The sequence below is a fragment of the Balaenoptera physalus genome (genome assembly GCF_965194825.1).
Source record: "Balaenoptera physalus genome assembly, chromosome: 3".
Taxonomy (NCBI): Eukaryota; Metazoa; Chordata; class Mammalia; order Artiodactyla; family Balaenopteridae; genus Balaenoptera; species Balaenoptera physalus.
In genome coordinates, this window is record NC_138890.1 from 100,427,344 (window position 1) to 100,443,669 (window position 16,326).

The following is a 16,326-nucleotide window of genomic DNA, read 5'->3' on the forward strand; positions in this document are numbered from 1 at the left end:
AGCCACATGGACAGAATTCAAATCCTGGTTAGGCCATTTCCTAGCTGTGTACCTGTGGCTAAGCAAATCTCTCCAGGCTTGGGTTCTTCCTATGAGAATTAAAAGTAACTAAGTTAACTAATGAAATTAAAATTGATTAAAAGGAAAGAGGACTAACAGAGAAACCTCATTCCCTGGCTGTTTGTGCCCTGAAACCAGCTACCTTCCTCTCTGACACTTCATACCAGGATATGCTGTTTGTTTTCCAGTCATCAGTCTCAGGTTACTTAACTTCAAATATTAACCACAGGGTGGTGTGTTAACCCATCATAACATTTGAAGAATCATGATCAGATTAGACCTTGGAATAGTGTCCTGGGAGGAGGGTGGGGATGAAGGTGGGAGAGGAGTGATGACCTGGATGACTCCTTGACCTCGGAGCCAGGACATGTCCAGACTCCATTTGTTTTCCCACATTGCACAAAGCCAGCGGTGTTACAACACCTTCAAAGGGAGCATCAATTCCCGCCTAAGCTGGATGATTTTACATTTTTCTTGGGATGCCTATGGAGGCTGTTTGCTAGTTGGTAGAGCACGTGGGCTTTGCAGTCAGGTATGAGTTCTGCCAGCTCTGCCACTTATTGACTACGTGGCCTTAGGCCGTCACTCACTGTGCTCATGCTAGAATGGAGATACTCAGAGCACCTTGCTCACATGATTGCTGGGATAACGTGATCATACTAATCCTTACAGAGCTCTAACTCTGCGCGAGACACTGGTTTCAGCCCTTTACACGTATGACCTCATTTACTCCTCCCAGTGAACCTACGAGTTTGCTACGTCCATTAGCTCCATTTTATAAATGAGCAAAGTCCAGAGAGAGCCTACCTCACCTATCTGAGGTCACACGGTAAGAGGTGGAGCCGGGATCTGAGTCAATCCGGGCAATCTGGTTTCGCCACTGGTGTTTAATCACCTCACCAGACGACTTTTCTGTGCTATATGTTATCTTTTTGAAGAGGAAATAACATATGCAAAATGCCTGGCACTTAGTAAAAGGGCAATAAATAGTAATGCTGAAATAATAAATAGTACTTCAATTTCCCCAAGCCTCCCCAGCTTATAAACAGTATAAACAGTAGTAACAGAAATTAATAATAACAGCTATAAACAGTAGTAACAGAAATTTCACTCAATTACATCTCTGCCTGCAGGACACGAGCCCCAAAGTCTCCTGAAGTTATCCCTCGGATGTCTCCTGTCCTTCCACACTCAACCCCTTCTGAAGGCCCTGCCCTTGAAGTCCCTTGAGAGTGGGGCCTCACTCTGTTTCTGTTTTGAGTGACTTCTCTGCCCCTCCCTGGGGCCAAACCTCTGGTCAAGTTCCTTGGTCCCTAAGCAGAAATGGGGCCCCTGGGCCACAGCAGTCAACACTGTCAACTTGGAGGCCAGTAACTCTGCTGGGTTCTCCATCAACTGTGCCCCATTACATTCAACAGACATTTCTGAAGCAACTATTATGTTTTGGAAATGGTGATAAAAGACAAATAAAAATGAAGTAAAATACAATCAGATGCCTACTAATACTAAGGTCCCATACAAGATCAGCCTTTCTTACCATATCCATGAAAAATAGTGAGGAATATAAAAGAGAAGGTGTTGTTTTTGTTGTTGTGGTGGTGGTGGGTACCTACTTTAAGTGATCATCTTTACGTTTGAATTCTTGCAAAGGAAATTATCCTAACTTCTTCTTTCTAAGTCAAGGAAAGCATGTGAACCGTACCTGGACATTGCAGCACTGTAATCTGCCTTTCTACCTTATTACCAGGGGTTTTACCCATAGCCTCTCAAGGACTTTGGTATGTAGTTACTCTAGACCAAAATGTCCTAATTTACTCTGAGGCAATTCATTCCTCAGAGAAAGTCACTATAAATTTAGAAAAACCACCCTACTGCTCTTCCAACAAAGGGGCCATAAGACCCAAGAACAGTGATGTGTCCAGTTACCCAGGTGACCCTGGGGAGAGAATTAGACAAGAGATTTCTAGGAAAATATATAGTCTACATAAATTTTAATTTTATGAAAACTGCAACTGAGGAGTTTGTAGTTATTTTTCAATAGCCTTAAACTTACTAAAGTACAAGCAAAAGGAAGATACTTCCATTCAAGAGGAGGAAGAGAAAAGCACTCAGAAGTTGGAAGCAAGCCTGTGTGAGGGGACAGTGGTCACCTGCTGCCTATAAGAAGAATTCCCAGGGCTCACAAAACTGGTTTAACCAAACTTTGTCCTATGAGGCCCTCCAGAGTAAAAAACATTATTTATTTATGATTGTGCTCCAATATTGTTTCTAATTCTTACAGGGAAGGTGAATATATATTTTTTAAATTGGAAGATAATAAAAAGGTAGACAATTTTCAGGAAATAAAGTAGATTCTGAGATAGTAGTAAAATCTGTCATTATAAACAGAAAAGATTGATGGACTCAGATTTCCTGTTTAAAAGTGCATATAGGGCTGTTTCTAAGTCCTTTCAGAATTTAATTTTACATTAATTCACTGAGAATTCCCAGCCCTGTATCATCTGTTGGACAACAGGGTAAAAGGCCCAGTACTCAGCATAAGCCTAAAGAAATCCCAAGCTCGACAGACGACTGGAAGGTCAACGGCAGTGCGAGCTGAGGCCTGCAGGCCTACTGTGTGATTCTGAGAGTGTCTGAGTCGAGACCCCCACCTCCTGAAACCTCCCTCATCGCTTCCCCAACCAGCAGAAATCATCCTGGGAAGCTCTGCTCTGCCTGACTGCTCCACAGGCCCAGGCCTCAGGGTGAAACTCTGGTCTTTTGGTCAAACTCTTATGAAGGAGAATTAGCAAAATGAAGGGAAGGTGAAAGAGCCAGAAGAACTATCAAGAGGACAGGGAGGGACATGGGTCTAGAAGTCAAGTTAAACTGATGGAGGAGGGAGCCCTGGAGTAGTTGGGTGCTTCAGACCCAAGAGACATGGAATTGTTTAGTGGGTTCTCAAGGCCCAACCAAGACTGACAAAATCAGAACTCTGGGGCTGGGGTCCAGGGTTCTGTTTTTATTTTATTTATTTAAACTTTTTAAAAAATGTGGACCGTCTTTATTGAATTTGTTACAATATTGCTTCTGTATTATGTCTTGGGTTCTTGGCCATGAGGCATGTGGGATCTTGGCTCCCCGACCAGGGATCGAACCCACACCCCCTCCACTGGAAGGCGAAGTCTTGACCACTGGACTGCCAGGGAAGTCCCAGGTTCTGTTTTTAAAAGCCCTTCAGGTGATTTGATGACGGCTACAGTTTGAGAACAACCGGTTTCATGAATTACTAATGTTCAAGGTATTGAGACCCACCCAATCCTCCTTAAAGAGAACAAAGGATATAATTCATGTCATCTTTATATAAGAAAAGGGGTATATTTGTTTCCTTTTGCTGCTTTAACAAATGATCATAAACTTAATGGCTTTAAAACAATACAGATTGATTGTCTTATAGTTTTGGGGGTCAGGAGTTCAAAATCAGTCTGACTGGGCTAAAGTCAGGATGTCAGCAGGGTTCCTTCCTTCTGTAGGCTCTGAAGGGAGAATTCTGAAACCAGGCAGGACCGAATGGGGCTCCAGGGCATGAAAGTCTTTCTAGTCCCCTATTTCCTGTTTGTAGGAAATAGGCTTCATTCAGCCTCTATGACCTTTCCTGAGTTCTAAAGGGCAGCCTCAAACAGTTGCTAATCAGGGAAGTGAGAGAATGTAGAGACAAGGGAGGAGCAGTCAAGAAACAACAGTGTAGCCTTGGGGCAGGGTCCTGGTTCCCCTCAAGGATACACAGAACAGTACCTTTGAGCTCTTCTGCAGAACTAAAACCCCCACCCAACAAATGGAAGATGTTAACTACTCGATGAAGCATTCTTCATTCCAGAAAGAAGGTCACAGTTCAATATCCTGAGAACCACAGATCACGGGATCACCGGATGCCAGATGATCTCTAGATTGAAGGGATGCAGGCCCTGCACGCACCCTGATCCTTATCAGAAATCCCGCCCCTTGACTATAAGACTCCTCACAACCCTCACCCTCCCCACCTGCCCCCCCCACCCCGCCCTGGGATGGGACACACTGTTTTGAGGGTATTAGCCCGCTGTGGCCCCCTTTGCCTGGCAAAGTAATATAGCTATTCTCTTCTACTTCACCCAGAACTCTCTCTCCGAGATTCAATTTGGTGCCGGTGCACAGAGGCCAGGGTTTGGCATCAGTTCGTTGCCTTTTCCAGCTTTAGAGGCAGTCCTTCTCCCTTGACTCATGACCCCTTCCTCTATCTTCAAATGGTACCGTCTTTAAATCTCTCATCCCCAGTTGCCTCCTCTCCTCTTGCTCTACTGCCTCCCTCTTTTAACGGCCCTTGGGATCAAAATGAACCACTCAGGATAATCTTCCCTTATCCAGAGTCTTAACGAAATCATGCCTGCAAAATCCCTTTTGCCATGAAAGGTAACATTCACAGGTTTGGGGGATTAGGATGTGGATGTTGGAGGGAGGGCATTATTCTGTTGACCATAGGGAGAAAGATGAGACTATGCATTTTCCTTTGCCTGTACTCCCATAAATAAACACTGTAATGATGCATAAAAAACAAATGAAGGTGATCACCTATGGGAATGTGGGAAATGGGGTGATGGGGGACAGAGATTGGAGCAAGAACTCTCTTCCCAAAGTATACTTTTTATAGTATTTTGAGCCAGGTAAATATATTACCTATCACAAAATGACAACATTAAAATATAAAAAAAAAGAGAAACCTTTTAAATAATGTTTGGCTGTTCTGCTTGAACATGACACATCAGAGACTAAACCACTGGGAACTCTGGAGTAACAGGAGTTATAAGTATTAAGAGAAAAGTGTTTTAGTGGTGATGCAGTTACTAGGGGAAGAAGAAACAAGATAAAAGGATGCACCATTTGGCTTGGATGTGAACAAAACAAGATAAGCACTAAGTCCTGGATGAAGGACTAAGCTCAGCCTTTAAGGAAAAGTTACTGGTTCAGTTTTGGTTAGTTTGTTTTGAGTTAAAGAGTTCTGCGGACTTTCCAGTCCAAGTTGCCAACAGACGAAGAGGGGCTGAGATCCCATCTCCTTTTCACTTAATTTTTTAAAGTAAGTAATATATTGTGTCTACTAAATTGTATTTTCTTAAATAGGAGTAAATAAGAGAGCTCTTTGCTCTGAACATGTAAGAGAATCTCAGATACTCTCATAATAATCTGATCATTACTGAACATTAAGCTGTGACAGTAGAGCAGGACAATTAAGATTTTGAGAACACAGCCAGCTCATGCCAGGGAAATTATTTGTATGCAGTTAACATTATGTGTAACTTTGGAGTTGTTTCCCCTTCGTTACGCACAACAGAAACTTTTCTGTCCCCCACAGCCCATCTCACTGCTAACTGTCGTGGTCTGAACGTGGGTTGGAAATGAATTTCCAGACACAAGGCAGAATGTAAAGAAGATAGAATTTATTAGCGGGAAAGGGCACTGCCAGAACAGCAGGCCAACTTGCTAGTAGTCTGGGAGAGTCGAGCCCAAACATGTGCTATTGATCAGTTTTTACAGCCAGAAGACAAAAGAATGGTCTGAGGTGAAAATTTCGTTTACTGATTGGTCGAGGCACATATACCTTCCTTCTATAGGGTGGGAGTGGGACAGGCCAGATGCCTTTCCTTATTTGGGACAGGTCCCGTTGCCCAGGTGGGCTCAGGAATTTTGTAACCATCGCAACATGGTGGGGAGGGTGATTAAGAGTCCGGTATTGGGTGTAACACTGACACTTTTTCAGGCAGGGTCGTCCTTTGTCCTTGAAGCATCATTGTCCTTGGAGCACCACACTAACCTCCAATGGAGACTCCCAGGCAGAAGTGTCCCCAAGATCATTTTGTATATGTTCTGCATCCCCTCAATGATCTACCACTCTTCCAGTCTATCTGTTCATCAACTCCCCATTCAGCCAACCATCTGGGTCACAAAGATAAATCAAGACATGATACCTGCCCTCAAGTTATTACCATGGAGAGCCCACCAATACGTAAATACCTAAAATGCAATAACTGCCATAAGAAAGGTACGAATAAAGAGCTAAGGAAAGACACATGCAGAAGCAACTAATTCTTCCTGGGAGAGTCATGGAAAGCAAAAGAGGTACGATAATATAAGTGGGACTCTACAGCATATGCTGGAGTTTGCAAAGTAGACAGGAAACGGCAACACAACCCAAGCCATGGGAAGAGCATGAAGTGTGCACGTACACAGACATCTGGATGGACAGTTCTACTTGTCAAGGCAGAAAAGATGGGGCTAGGTTAGGAAAGGCCTTGCTGGCAGTGAGGACTGTGGAGGTTCCTTAATAAGCAATGGGAGTTTTCTAGAAGGGTACGTTCCCAGGTCAGATTTGTGTTAGGAACGGAATTCCAATGGAACTGTGGAGGCCTTTATGGGTTTAGGAAACTTAACTGACAATTTAGGAAACTTCTAGGGAGGAGTTGTTGTATTATATAGCACACATTCCATCCTCATGTTATGGCTGCCTGGTCTCTCTCCCCCTCCTACCTGGGCTCCTCCATCCTGGAAAGGTCTAATTTTTAAAAATTGAGATATAATTGACATATAACATTATATTAGTTTCAGGTATACAACATAATGATATGTGCATATACTGCAAAATGATCACCACAGAAAGTCTAGTTAACATCCACTGCCGGACTTGAGGACACGGGGAGGGGGAAGGGTAAGCTGGGATGAAGTGAGAGAGTGGCATGGACATATATACACTACCACATGTAAAATAGATAGCTAGTGGGAAGCAGCCTCATAGCACAGGGAGATCAGCTCGGTGCTTTGTGACCACCTAGAGGGGTGGGATAGGGAGTGTGGGAGGGAGACACAAGAAGGAAGAGATATGGGGATATATGTATATGTATAGCTGATTTCACTTTGTTATAAAGCAGAAACTAACACACCACTGTAAAGCAATTATACTCCAATAAAGATGTTAAAAAAAAATCCATTGCCATACATAGTTACAAATTTTTTTCCTTGTGATGAGAACTTTTAAAATCTATTCTCTTAGCTTCCAAATATACAGTATAGTAATATTAACTATAGTCACCATGCTGTACATTATATCCTCCTGACCAATTTTGTAAGTGGAAATTTGCATCTTTTGATCCCCTTCACCCATTTCACACTCCCCCCATCCCTTGCCTTAGAGAACCAATATGTTCTCTAAATCTATGAGCTTAGTTTTTTGGGGGGTTTTAGTTTGTTTAAGATTCCATATATATGTGAGATTATATGGTATGTGTCTTTCTCTGTCTTTTTTCACTCAGCATAATGTCTTCAAGGTCCATCCATGTTGTCACAAATAGCAAGATTTTATACTTTATGGCCAAATAATATGCCATTGTGTGTATATATATAGCACATTTTCTTTATCCATTCATCCATTGATGGATACTTAGGTTGTTCCCATATCTTGGCTATTGTAAATAATGAACACAGGAGTACAGACATCTTTTTGAGTTAGTATTTTCATCTTCTTCAGATAAACACCCAGAAGTGGAAATGCTGGATCATATGGTAGTTCTATTTTTAAGTTTTTGAGAAACCTCCATACTGTTTTCCATAGTGGTTGCACCAATTTACCTCTCCACCTACAGTGCACAATGGTTCCCTTTTCTCCACATCCTCGCTAACACCTGTTATTTCTTGTCTTTTTGATGATAGCCATTCTGACAGGTGGGAGGTGATACCTCATTGTGATTTTGATTTGCATTTCTCTGAAAATTAATGGTCTTGAGAATCTCTTCATGTACCTCTTGGCCATCTGTATGTCTTCTTTGGAAAAATGTCTATTCAGAACCTCTGCATATTTTTATTTGGATTATTTGGTTTTTTTGCTGTTGAGTTGTATGAGTTCTTTACATATTTTGGATACTAACACTTTACCAGACATATGACTTGGAAATACTTTCTCCCATTCAGTAGGTTGCCTTTTCATTTTGTTGGAAAGATCCAAATTCTCAACCCTCTATTATGTGAAGTTGCTTCTCCATTTCTCAAAAGTCTTGCCCCCAGCCAACACTAAAGCCTATAAGGGCTCATTTCTAGGCTACATAATTATCAAAGCATTCTTCTAAATAATTGCAGTTATTTTTGTTAAGAGAAATTCTGCTACCAGCTGTTAAAGGTAATATAAATTTCTTTATCTCATCACACACATCTAACATATCAACAGCATTCTAAATATTTTATGCATAGTGGTTTTCATGAAGCATAATTATGCTCGAGAAATACAAGGCAGAATTCCCAAAGTTAACTTCAGCAATTCAACAAGGTGAAAATAACTACATGACACTGTGTTGAACTTGTTTTAAAAAAAGGTTTATTTGTTACAAAAATGTTAAATACTAAAACTAAAAACATATAAATTCAGGTCAGGCTATATTAAAATACACACATACCCTTCTTTGCAAAATTATTAAAGATTGAATTAAACAGATGCCTTAAATTAAATAAAATACTCTTGAGGACGTTTTGTCTAATTAGCTATATCAGTGTACTGTAGTTTTTAAAACTACATTTGAAAAGTTCAGCTGTCTTGGCAGTCAAATTTATCCAATTCTTCAGTTTTCTGCTTCTGCCCATATGAAGCCACCATGCTGGCTTAGAAAGGGTGAATTTCAGCTATGTTACTGAACCTTCTATATTATAAGCCTACTCTCTACAATATGAACACAGAGTAGTCAGGAGTATACAAGGGTTATATAAGGTGAAAACCTGGCCCAGAAAGAAAAAGCCTTAGTTCTACCATACAGTATCTTCTCTAATTAAAATGATTGGTAAATATATTGAAGCAGAGATCAGCACAAAGCATACATTAATCTAGAAATAATCTTTCAATTAGAAAAAACTCAAAAAGAGCACTCATTTCTCCAAGATAGTCTGTAAGGTTTTTTCTAAAAAAAAATTCTTGTTATTTTAAATTGAGTTAATTCAAAGGTATTGAAGAGTCTAGTCTAATTTGATTACTGTTCTGACTAGCCCAGGAGAGCTGTGACATCCGGGTGTTTGAGTCACTCACAGGTGGCAAAGAACTTTCATAATAAAAACTACATGCACAGCACCAACAGAGCACCAGCTCCCAAACCCAACTTCCACTTTTGTCCAACAACCTAGAAACTATCTATGGTCTACTGAAATGCTAAATAGTATTTTCAAGAAAATATTTTGCTTTAGAACTTATATTTTTTAATTTCCTAGATTAAAAGTTAAGACTGACTTAGAATTTTAAGTGCTGTAATTAATGCAGGGGTAAGAAAATGCTTATGAAAAGCAAAAGGCTATCACTGCATTTTAAAAGGCCTTAAATGTGAATGAATTTCTAAAAATCTACTACAGTATCTATTCTTTCCAATGCTAATCTTTGTCAAGTGGAATTTGTCAATAGTTGATTAGCTCAAGTGAGTTAAATACAAAAAATAAAAAATGCATTCCAGTAATATTTATCAACACAATCCAATTAAAATTAGGTTTCTTGTAAGATATTTGTAGGGGATTTTTACTGTTTTTTACTCTGACAGTGTTGGTATACATCCAAGGACTAACTGTATAGTACTGTGTCTATACTATGGTATAAAACTGTTTAATCAAACCTTTGAACAGTCGGAAAAACTATGTGTATTCTAAAGTCACTGGAAATTAAAAGAAAAATATATTCCAATACCAAATTACAGATGAAAATGATGCTAACAACAAAGTAATGTGGTTTTCCATCTCTCAGCTTGTGAGCTTCTGATGTAATTGTTTCTGTTGACATGTGATACAAGAGAAACTAGAATTTTGTCCTCTATCTTAGTACCATTTTCTCTACATGTAACAAGTCTTGATTTATATCCTTTCTCTGAACTTATTAGATAATCTTGAAGGACAAGATTCATGCTATTCCTCATCAAATACCCTTTCAGTCCTCAGAAAGAATTCACACACTTCAAGCCACTGATATCCTAATCTTAGTAAATACACTGAAAGAAGAAAAACTCTTGAGCCTTTGATTGCAAATTCTCTAGAAAGCGTCTTTTCCTACGAGCATTTTTATAAGTGCATATTAAAGTCACACTGATCAGTCACTTTTACCAACATCCTGGTCTTAGAGAATGATCAAGAAAGTATTCATCTGTGTAGTGCCAGAATTGTGAGTGTTACAAAGTGAAACCAACATGATGCATTTCTCACTTGCCAGCAGAGGTGGCAGAGGAGGGAGGCCATGGGTGGTACAGACTTTCCCATGGGGGAAACCCCATGTGATCTCTTCCCTCAGCAAGCTTCCTTCTCTTTCCTTGATGTCAGTGCCTCTTTTCTGCTTTCAGAGATAATAACGTTTGAGCAAGAAAACATACCCTGCTAGGAGATAGGCATAATCTGGGGGGCCCAGTACAGAGTGAAAATGCAGGGCCCTTCTTCAAACATTATTACAAATTTTAAGATGGCGATCGCAGGGCACTGAACCAAGCATGGGGCCCTTCTAAGCAGGGGGCCTTGTGTAAGCACACAGGTTACATGGCCACAAAGCCAGTCCTCCATAGATTTCTTGCCTAATCAGAATCCCAGGGGAGAGACAAGGTGGCTCAGCTGGATTGTTCAGATAAAAAACAGATTTTTTTTTCCATTATGGTTCAAACACTACCATTGATTTGGAATGAAATGGCATTTCGCTTTCAAAATCCTAGGCAAATTTCTATTCCTAAGATCTCAGCCTGATCAGTCTTCTAGATTTCTCACTATAGAAACAGTCATACTGGGTCTTTAAAAGGCCCTTATTTTAATAGAGCAATTATTCAGACATGATGAAATTTCTGTATTAATCCTACATGATTTTTTAAAAATTTAAACATTTCTTAAATGGAAGGGGTATTAATATCACTAAACCAATAGGGCATCTTAAAGGGAAAAATAGCTGTACACAGCCTTATATAGTCAGGTGAAGTCTTAATTTTAGCCTATGGTATATTTTGTTCCCTTTTAAGATCATAATAGTAGTTTTTTTCAATAAGAACTAATAAGCACATTAAGCTGTATGGTGATTTTTTTTTTTAACTCCCATATTGGTTGCAGTCACAGGAATTTTCCTAGAACCCAGAAGTACCCCATTCTTCATAATAACAAGAAAAAGTGTGTGTATATAAAAACTCCAGGGTTACATTACTAAGCAACGACATTTCCGGGAGTGAATATACTTCCTGTATTCCGCAAGCTGCTTCAAGTACATATTTGATGGCCATCTGTGCTTTTCAACAAAACTGCGTTCTTCCACTAAAAGTTTCAGAAAAAGAATATTAATTGAATATATTTTATTTGGGATCAAGTTTCGATATTAACTATTGGTTTCCTATGTAAGAGGTGAGATCCAAGCTCTGCTGTATACTTCCTCCCCTCCCCTCAGTCATCAGTATTTATGTTATTCTGTGATTCACAATTATATACTGTTTTAGTTTTCTTCCTTTAATTAGTTTTCTTTGTAGCTAACTCAACCTTCCAAACTCTTTGAAGTCCTCTCAATTCTGTTTTCCACGGGGCCACAGTTATCAGAGGATCTAGCCATTCCTATGGGGGTGGTGGTGGTGTTGCCCTGGAGACCCCTCTCTTCAGAGCCCTGTACCCTCTTGCCTTCTATGCCTGCTTCATGCTTTTGCACTGGATCCCTCCACTCCTGGACTCCAGATTCTTCGCTCTGTTTTCTCTAGTTTTGGTGAAGCACAACTTTTATTAGCTTCCTGAAGCGGAGTATACATAAGAAGTATTTTTGAGACCTTGCTTGTGATGAAACGTCTTTAATCTGTCCTTACACCCAATAGATCATTTGGTTTGGTATGGAATTCTAGGTTGAAAATTTTCCCTCAGTATGTTGAAGACAGTACTCCACTGCTTTCTAGTTTCCAAGGCTGTTAAGAACTCTACTACCATTCAGATTCATGGTCGCTGATAAGTGATCTGTGGGGTTTTTTATTCTGTAAACGTCTAGATTTTTCTATTTATAGTCGGTGTTCCTGCATGGCCCAGTGATAGACCTTGTTATTCATTAAGCTGAGCACTTAGCAGAGCCTTTTAATCTGTTGACTCAGTTCCTCAGTACTGGGATAACTTCTTGTATTATTTCTTTGACAGTTTCCTCCTCAGCATTGTTTTTCTTTTTTCTTCTTGTATTAACTTTTATTACTGAGATACTTCACCTCCCACATTGAGCCTCCAACTTTTTTAAAAAACCTTTCTCTGTCTCTTCATCCTTTTTGTCCTACTTTCTAGATTTCCTTACCTTTATCTTTCTACTCTTTTATTTATTTAGTTGTTTGGTTTTTTTGTTATGGTTTCAATTTTGCTATCCTAATTTTCAAGAGCAACTTCTTGTTCTTTTATTGTTTTTTTAAAATTATGGTAAAATACACATAATATAAAATTTACCATCTTAACTATTTTTTTTTTGTTTTTCCATCTTAACTGTTTTTAAGTGTATAGTTCATTAGTGTTAAGTACATTCACATTGTTGTCAACCAATCTCCAGAACTCTTTTCATCCTGCAAAACTAAAACTCTATACCCATCAAACAACTCCGTTTCCCCTTCCCCCAAGTCCCAGCAACCACCATTCTATATACTCTGTCTCTATGAATATTGTTTCTTTTTTATAACATTCTATCCCTGTTTTATGAATGTATATCTCTTATTCTTTGAGGATATTAATTATAGGGTTTTTTTTAAGGTTTTCTTCTACTCTTTGTTCTTGTAAGTTCCTTCTCTTCTGTTTTTATTCATTTTGTTTTGTTTTTGGTATTCATCTTTCACATTGGACACTGCCTCAAATATCTGTTGACCCTCAGTTGGCCTCTTTATATTTAAGAGTGAGATGCTAGAAAACTGTTTGGAAATCTTTTGGGCATGGGCAGGACTTGCTGACTGGTGGAATACACTGTAGCACAACTGAACAGATATCCATTGGGTTAACTGAGAGAATTCTCAAATGACTGCACCTACAGCTTTTTATGTGAGGTCAGGGAAGGATGCTTCAATTTCATGCCCAGAGTATGAGTGTCAAAGTGGTAGTCAAGGTGGGAGTCAAATACCCGGCTGCCAGAATTCCAGAACCTGGATATGGGAAGAAGGCTGGAGGGTTACTATATAATGTGACACTTTCACATGATCTCTGTTTTCAGTCCAGCTCCTTGCCCCAATCTCAGCTATACTCTGAGCTCATGATTCTATAACTTTTTTGGCTTAACTTATCCAGGAATAAACCTCCAAACTCCTGTGATGATGAGGGAGAAGCACTTGCCTGCCTGGGTGGGATGGAGTGTAGCAAAAGCATTCAACTAATCCTATGGCTTTCAGCCCCAAGCCTCATCCTGCTTTCTGAAATGCCAGGTACCTCAAATTTCTAAGGCTTTACAGTATTCTGCTGGGTGAATCAGTTTGCTTCTCATCAGTATTCCCTTCTGTGGGCACTTAGGTTTGCTTCTGCTAAGTCAGTTTCCACTTCTCCATCTACTGTTTGACCCCATCTATTATAATTTGTATTAACAAGGTCTTGATCCAGGCTGCAGGGCCTGGATAAGAAGAAACAACCTAGCTGCCCAGGGAAATTAGTTGTAGGTTTCATTAGGGAGCAAAGGTGACACAAGGCTGCTCCCTCAGTTAAGATTTAAAAAACAAAAGCAAAAAAACAGAGAAAACTTGTCAGAGATGAGCTCTGGTAGCCAGCAAAAATCAAAACGAGACAAAAAACTCCATAATATATAACATAATATTGAGATAAATTAAACTGTGAGAATAACGAATCCATAAATGCCAAGGGTAACATATTCCTGTGCATTGCTGTTTGTTTTCGTATAAGAGTCCAGTATATAAAATATGCCTAGTATTTAATGAACTATTTCACTAAGTTCTGATGTATCGGTGCCAGCATTAACCTGAGATCTTTTCCAGTCCCACTTTTAAATTTCTACACCTCTAAAGAAGAAAAATTCCCAGTTAAGGGAAAACATTTCATAGAATTCCAATAATAATTTGATGATTTTTGAAGTTGAAAATGAGCAATTCTTTAAGGAAGCTGTAAAGAGACTGTGACAAGAACCCTTTTCAATTTCAAGTGACCATGTGAGGTAGGACAAGAGTCAGGCAACAGGGAGGAGAGGAGACTATGGCACCATGGAGAGGACACGCGCCTTTAAATGAGTAGCCACTGCTCAGTTCCAGGTTGTTGCCATGTGGGAAGATGGGCCCAGAGAAGCCAGATCTTCCAGCTTTGTCAAAAGAAGCCAGAAATTTGGATTTTCAAATGTGACATGTTACCATTTTTAATATTGACACTAAAAAAATTATAATACCATGTGGTCCAAATAAAATCCCTTAGCAAGTTACATTCAACCCATAGACTGCCAGTTTATGACTGCTGATACAGATTATCAAATTCTCCCTTATCCAGAGGGGCTTTCTTTTTCTCTGCCCAAAAGGACACATCACAGCAGGTCCTGGACATGAACAAGCACTGCTAAATCAGAGCACTCAGGATACTGTTTTAATTCCCATCAAAGGAACATAAGACAATCACTGACACAGCCTCATTTTCTTACCCTGCCTTCTCAACTTACACCCTGGAGTCCTGCTTCTCACTGTGCCAGGTGGTCATAACATACTTTATAGGCAATTGTATAAGTATCAGTATAAAATAAAGATTAATAACTCAAAGGATTTAGAGAGCATCCTTCCCCCAAGGTTGTAATAGTACTCTATGTGTATCACATGTCTACACAAAATAGTAAGTAGAAAATCATCTGACTCGTCTTTTACAAATGAAGGTGACCTCAGGTGGCATAATAAAGGCGATCCTAAAATCAAAATGTTCATTTATTTCATTTTTAATTGCCTCCTTAAAGAATAACTGTGTAAGAATGCCCTTACTAACAACAGCAAGGGGAAGTATGCCTTATGTTTATGAATGAACTTTGTTTCTTGCACAAAGTAAATGGTTAATAAATATCTATTGTCCTGCTATGATTTATTATGTTACTCTTCTGCACTAATAGTTAAATTCTATGTAAACAGCCTCCCAATAGGCATACAATGTTTGTTGACTGGCTGAATACATCTGCCAAAAACTGACTGTCTGTTTCTTGGTTTCCTTAAATATGCAATGAACAGCTGAATGAAACCAGAGATGCTCACCTCTTCTAGCAGCAGATTCTCTTTTACAAGCAAAATTTTACATAGAATTCTAAGATCTCAGCAGAGCAAAGTGGAACCCCTCTGGATGAAGGTGGCAGGGAGGAGTCCAAGAACAGCAAGCGCTAGCCTCTCCTCCCCTCTCCCTCTTCTGCGCCACCCACCCCGCTCTCTGCCCCCACCTCACAAGAACTGCGGGCATCATCGCCAAGGAGGTTTCTCCACTTAGAGTTTGCAACTACTTGACTAGGAGATCTTTAATTTCCTTCTCCCTTTATCTTGATTATTCCTTGGGTCTATTCTAGGCAATAACATGAGCAAACCATTGTATCTAAACTGTCTACTTTGATGACTCTTCTATTTTCATTTTCTTTCATCTTATGCAGCACTCAGAAGCTCACCCTTTGATTGGTTTTAATCTTTATAATTTACCTTAAAAAAATCACATTAAGTATACTCTCTGCTCAGTAAATTTTGCACCACTCTTTGATCAATAAAAAATTGTGATTGCCGAATGATATAATGGACTCCTGTAGAGACAGGAGATACCAGTACAACAGAACTATATACTAGAGGTAATTTTTTCTTTTTAAGAAGAAAATTTAAAAAGCTGTACTATTTACATTTTGCTTCTCACTTAGGTGTTTAAAACCAAATCTCATTTATCACAACCAAATGTCATGTGAGGCCCCCTTCTCTCTCTACTTCAGAAAAAAGTGCACATAAAAATGGATGGGAGCTATGAAACAATCACTAGAAAACTTCTTGTGTAACACAGGTCAAGCTTCTCATGAAACACTGGTTACTGTCAGTGTCCTCAGTTACCACGCTGCGTACTTAAAAGGAATGTCTTACACTGACTTTTTATTTTTAAAAACTACTATTCCTATAAATTATGTCTCAAATCCAAGAACAAAGAACGTAAAGGTTTTTCATTCCAAAAACATTAAGTAACAATCTACCTGAAAGATCCTGAAATTCAGGCTTCTGACTGAAGATGAGGTAGTTAGTGGCAATGAAATGAAGCAGCCAGGTTGAGAGGCAATCAGAGTGGTGAAACTGCAAGAAA

The 16,326-nt window shown here is 39.4% G+C and overlaps 1 protein-coding gene across 4 annotated transcripts in view; it reads right to left on the reverse strand.

The window, feature by feature from the left end:
- Positions 1–16,326, reverse strand: part of RHOBTB3 (Rho related BTB domain containing 3) — an 83,503-nt gene that overhangs the window by 20,500 nt on the left and 46,677 nt on the right. Inside the window, exons 11-12 of one of the 4 annotated variants that reach the window (XM_082458115.1) lie at positions 16,220–16,316; positions 5,491–6,006 (exon numbers count right to left, since the gene is read on the reverse strand). In XM_082458115.1, coding sequence (XP_082314241.1) covers positions 5,972–6,006; positions 16,220–16,316 — 132 coding nt within the window. In that variant the 3' untranslated portion in view covers positions 5,491–5,971. The other 3 variants (XM_082458113.1, XM_082458112.1, XM_082458114.1) reach the window with 3 other exon arrangements.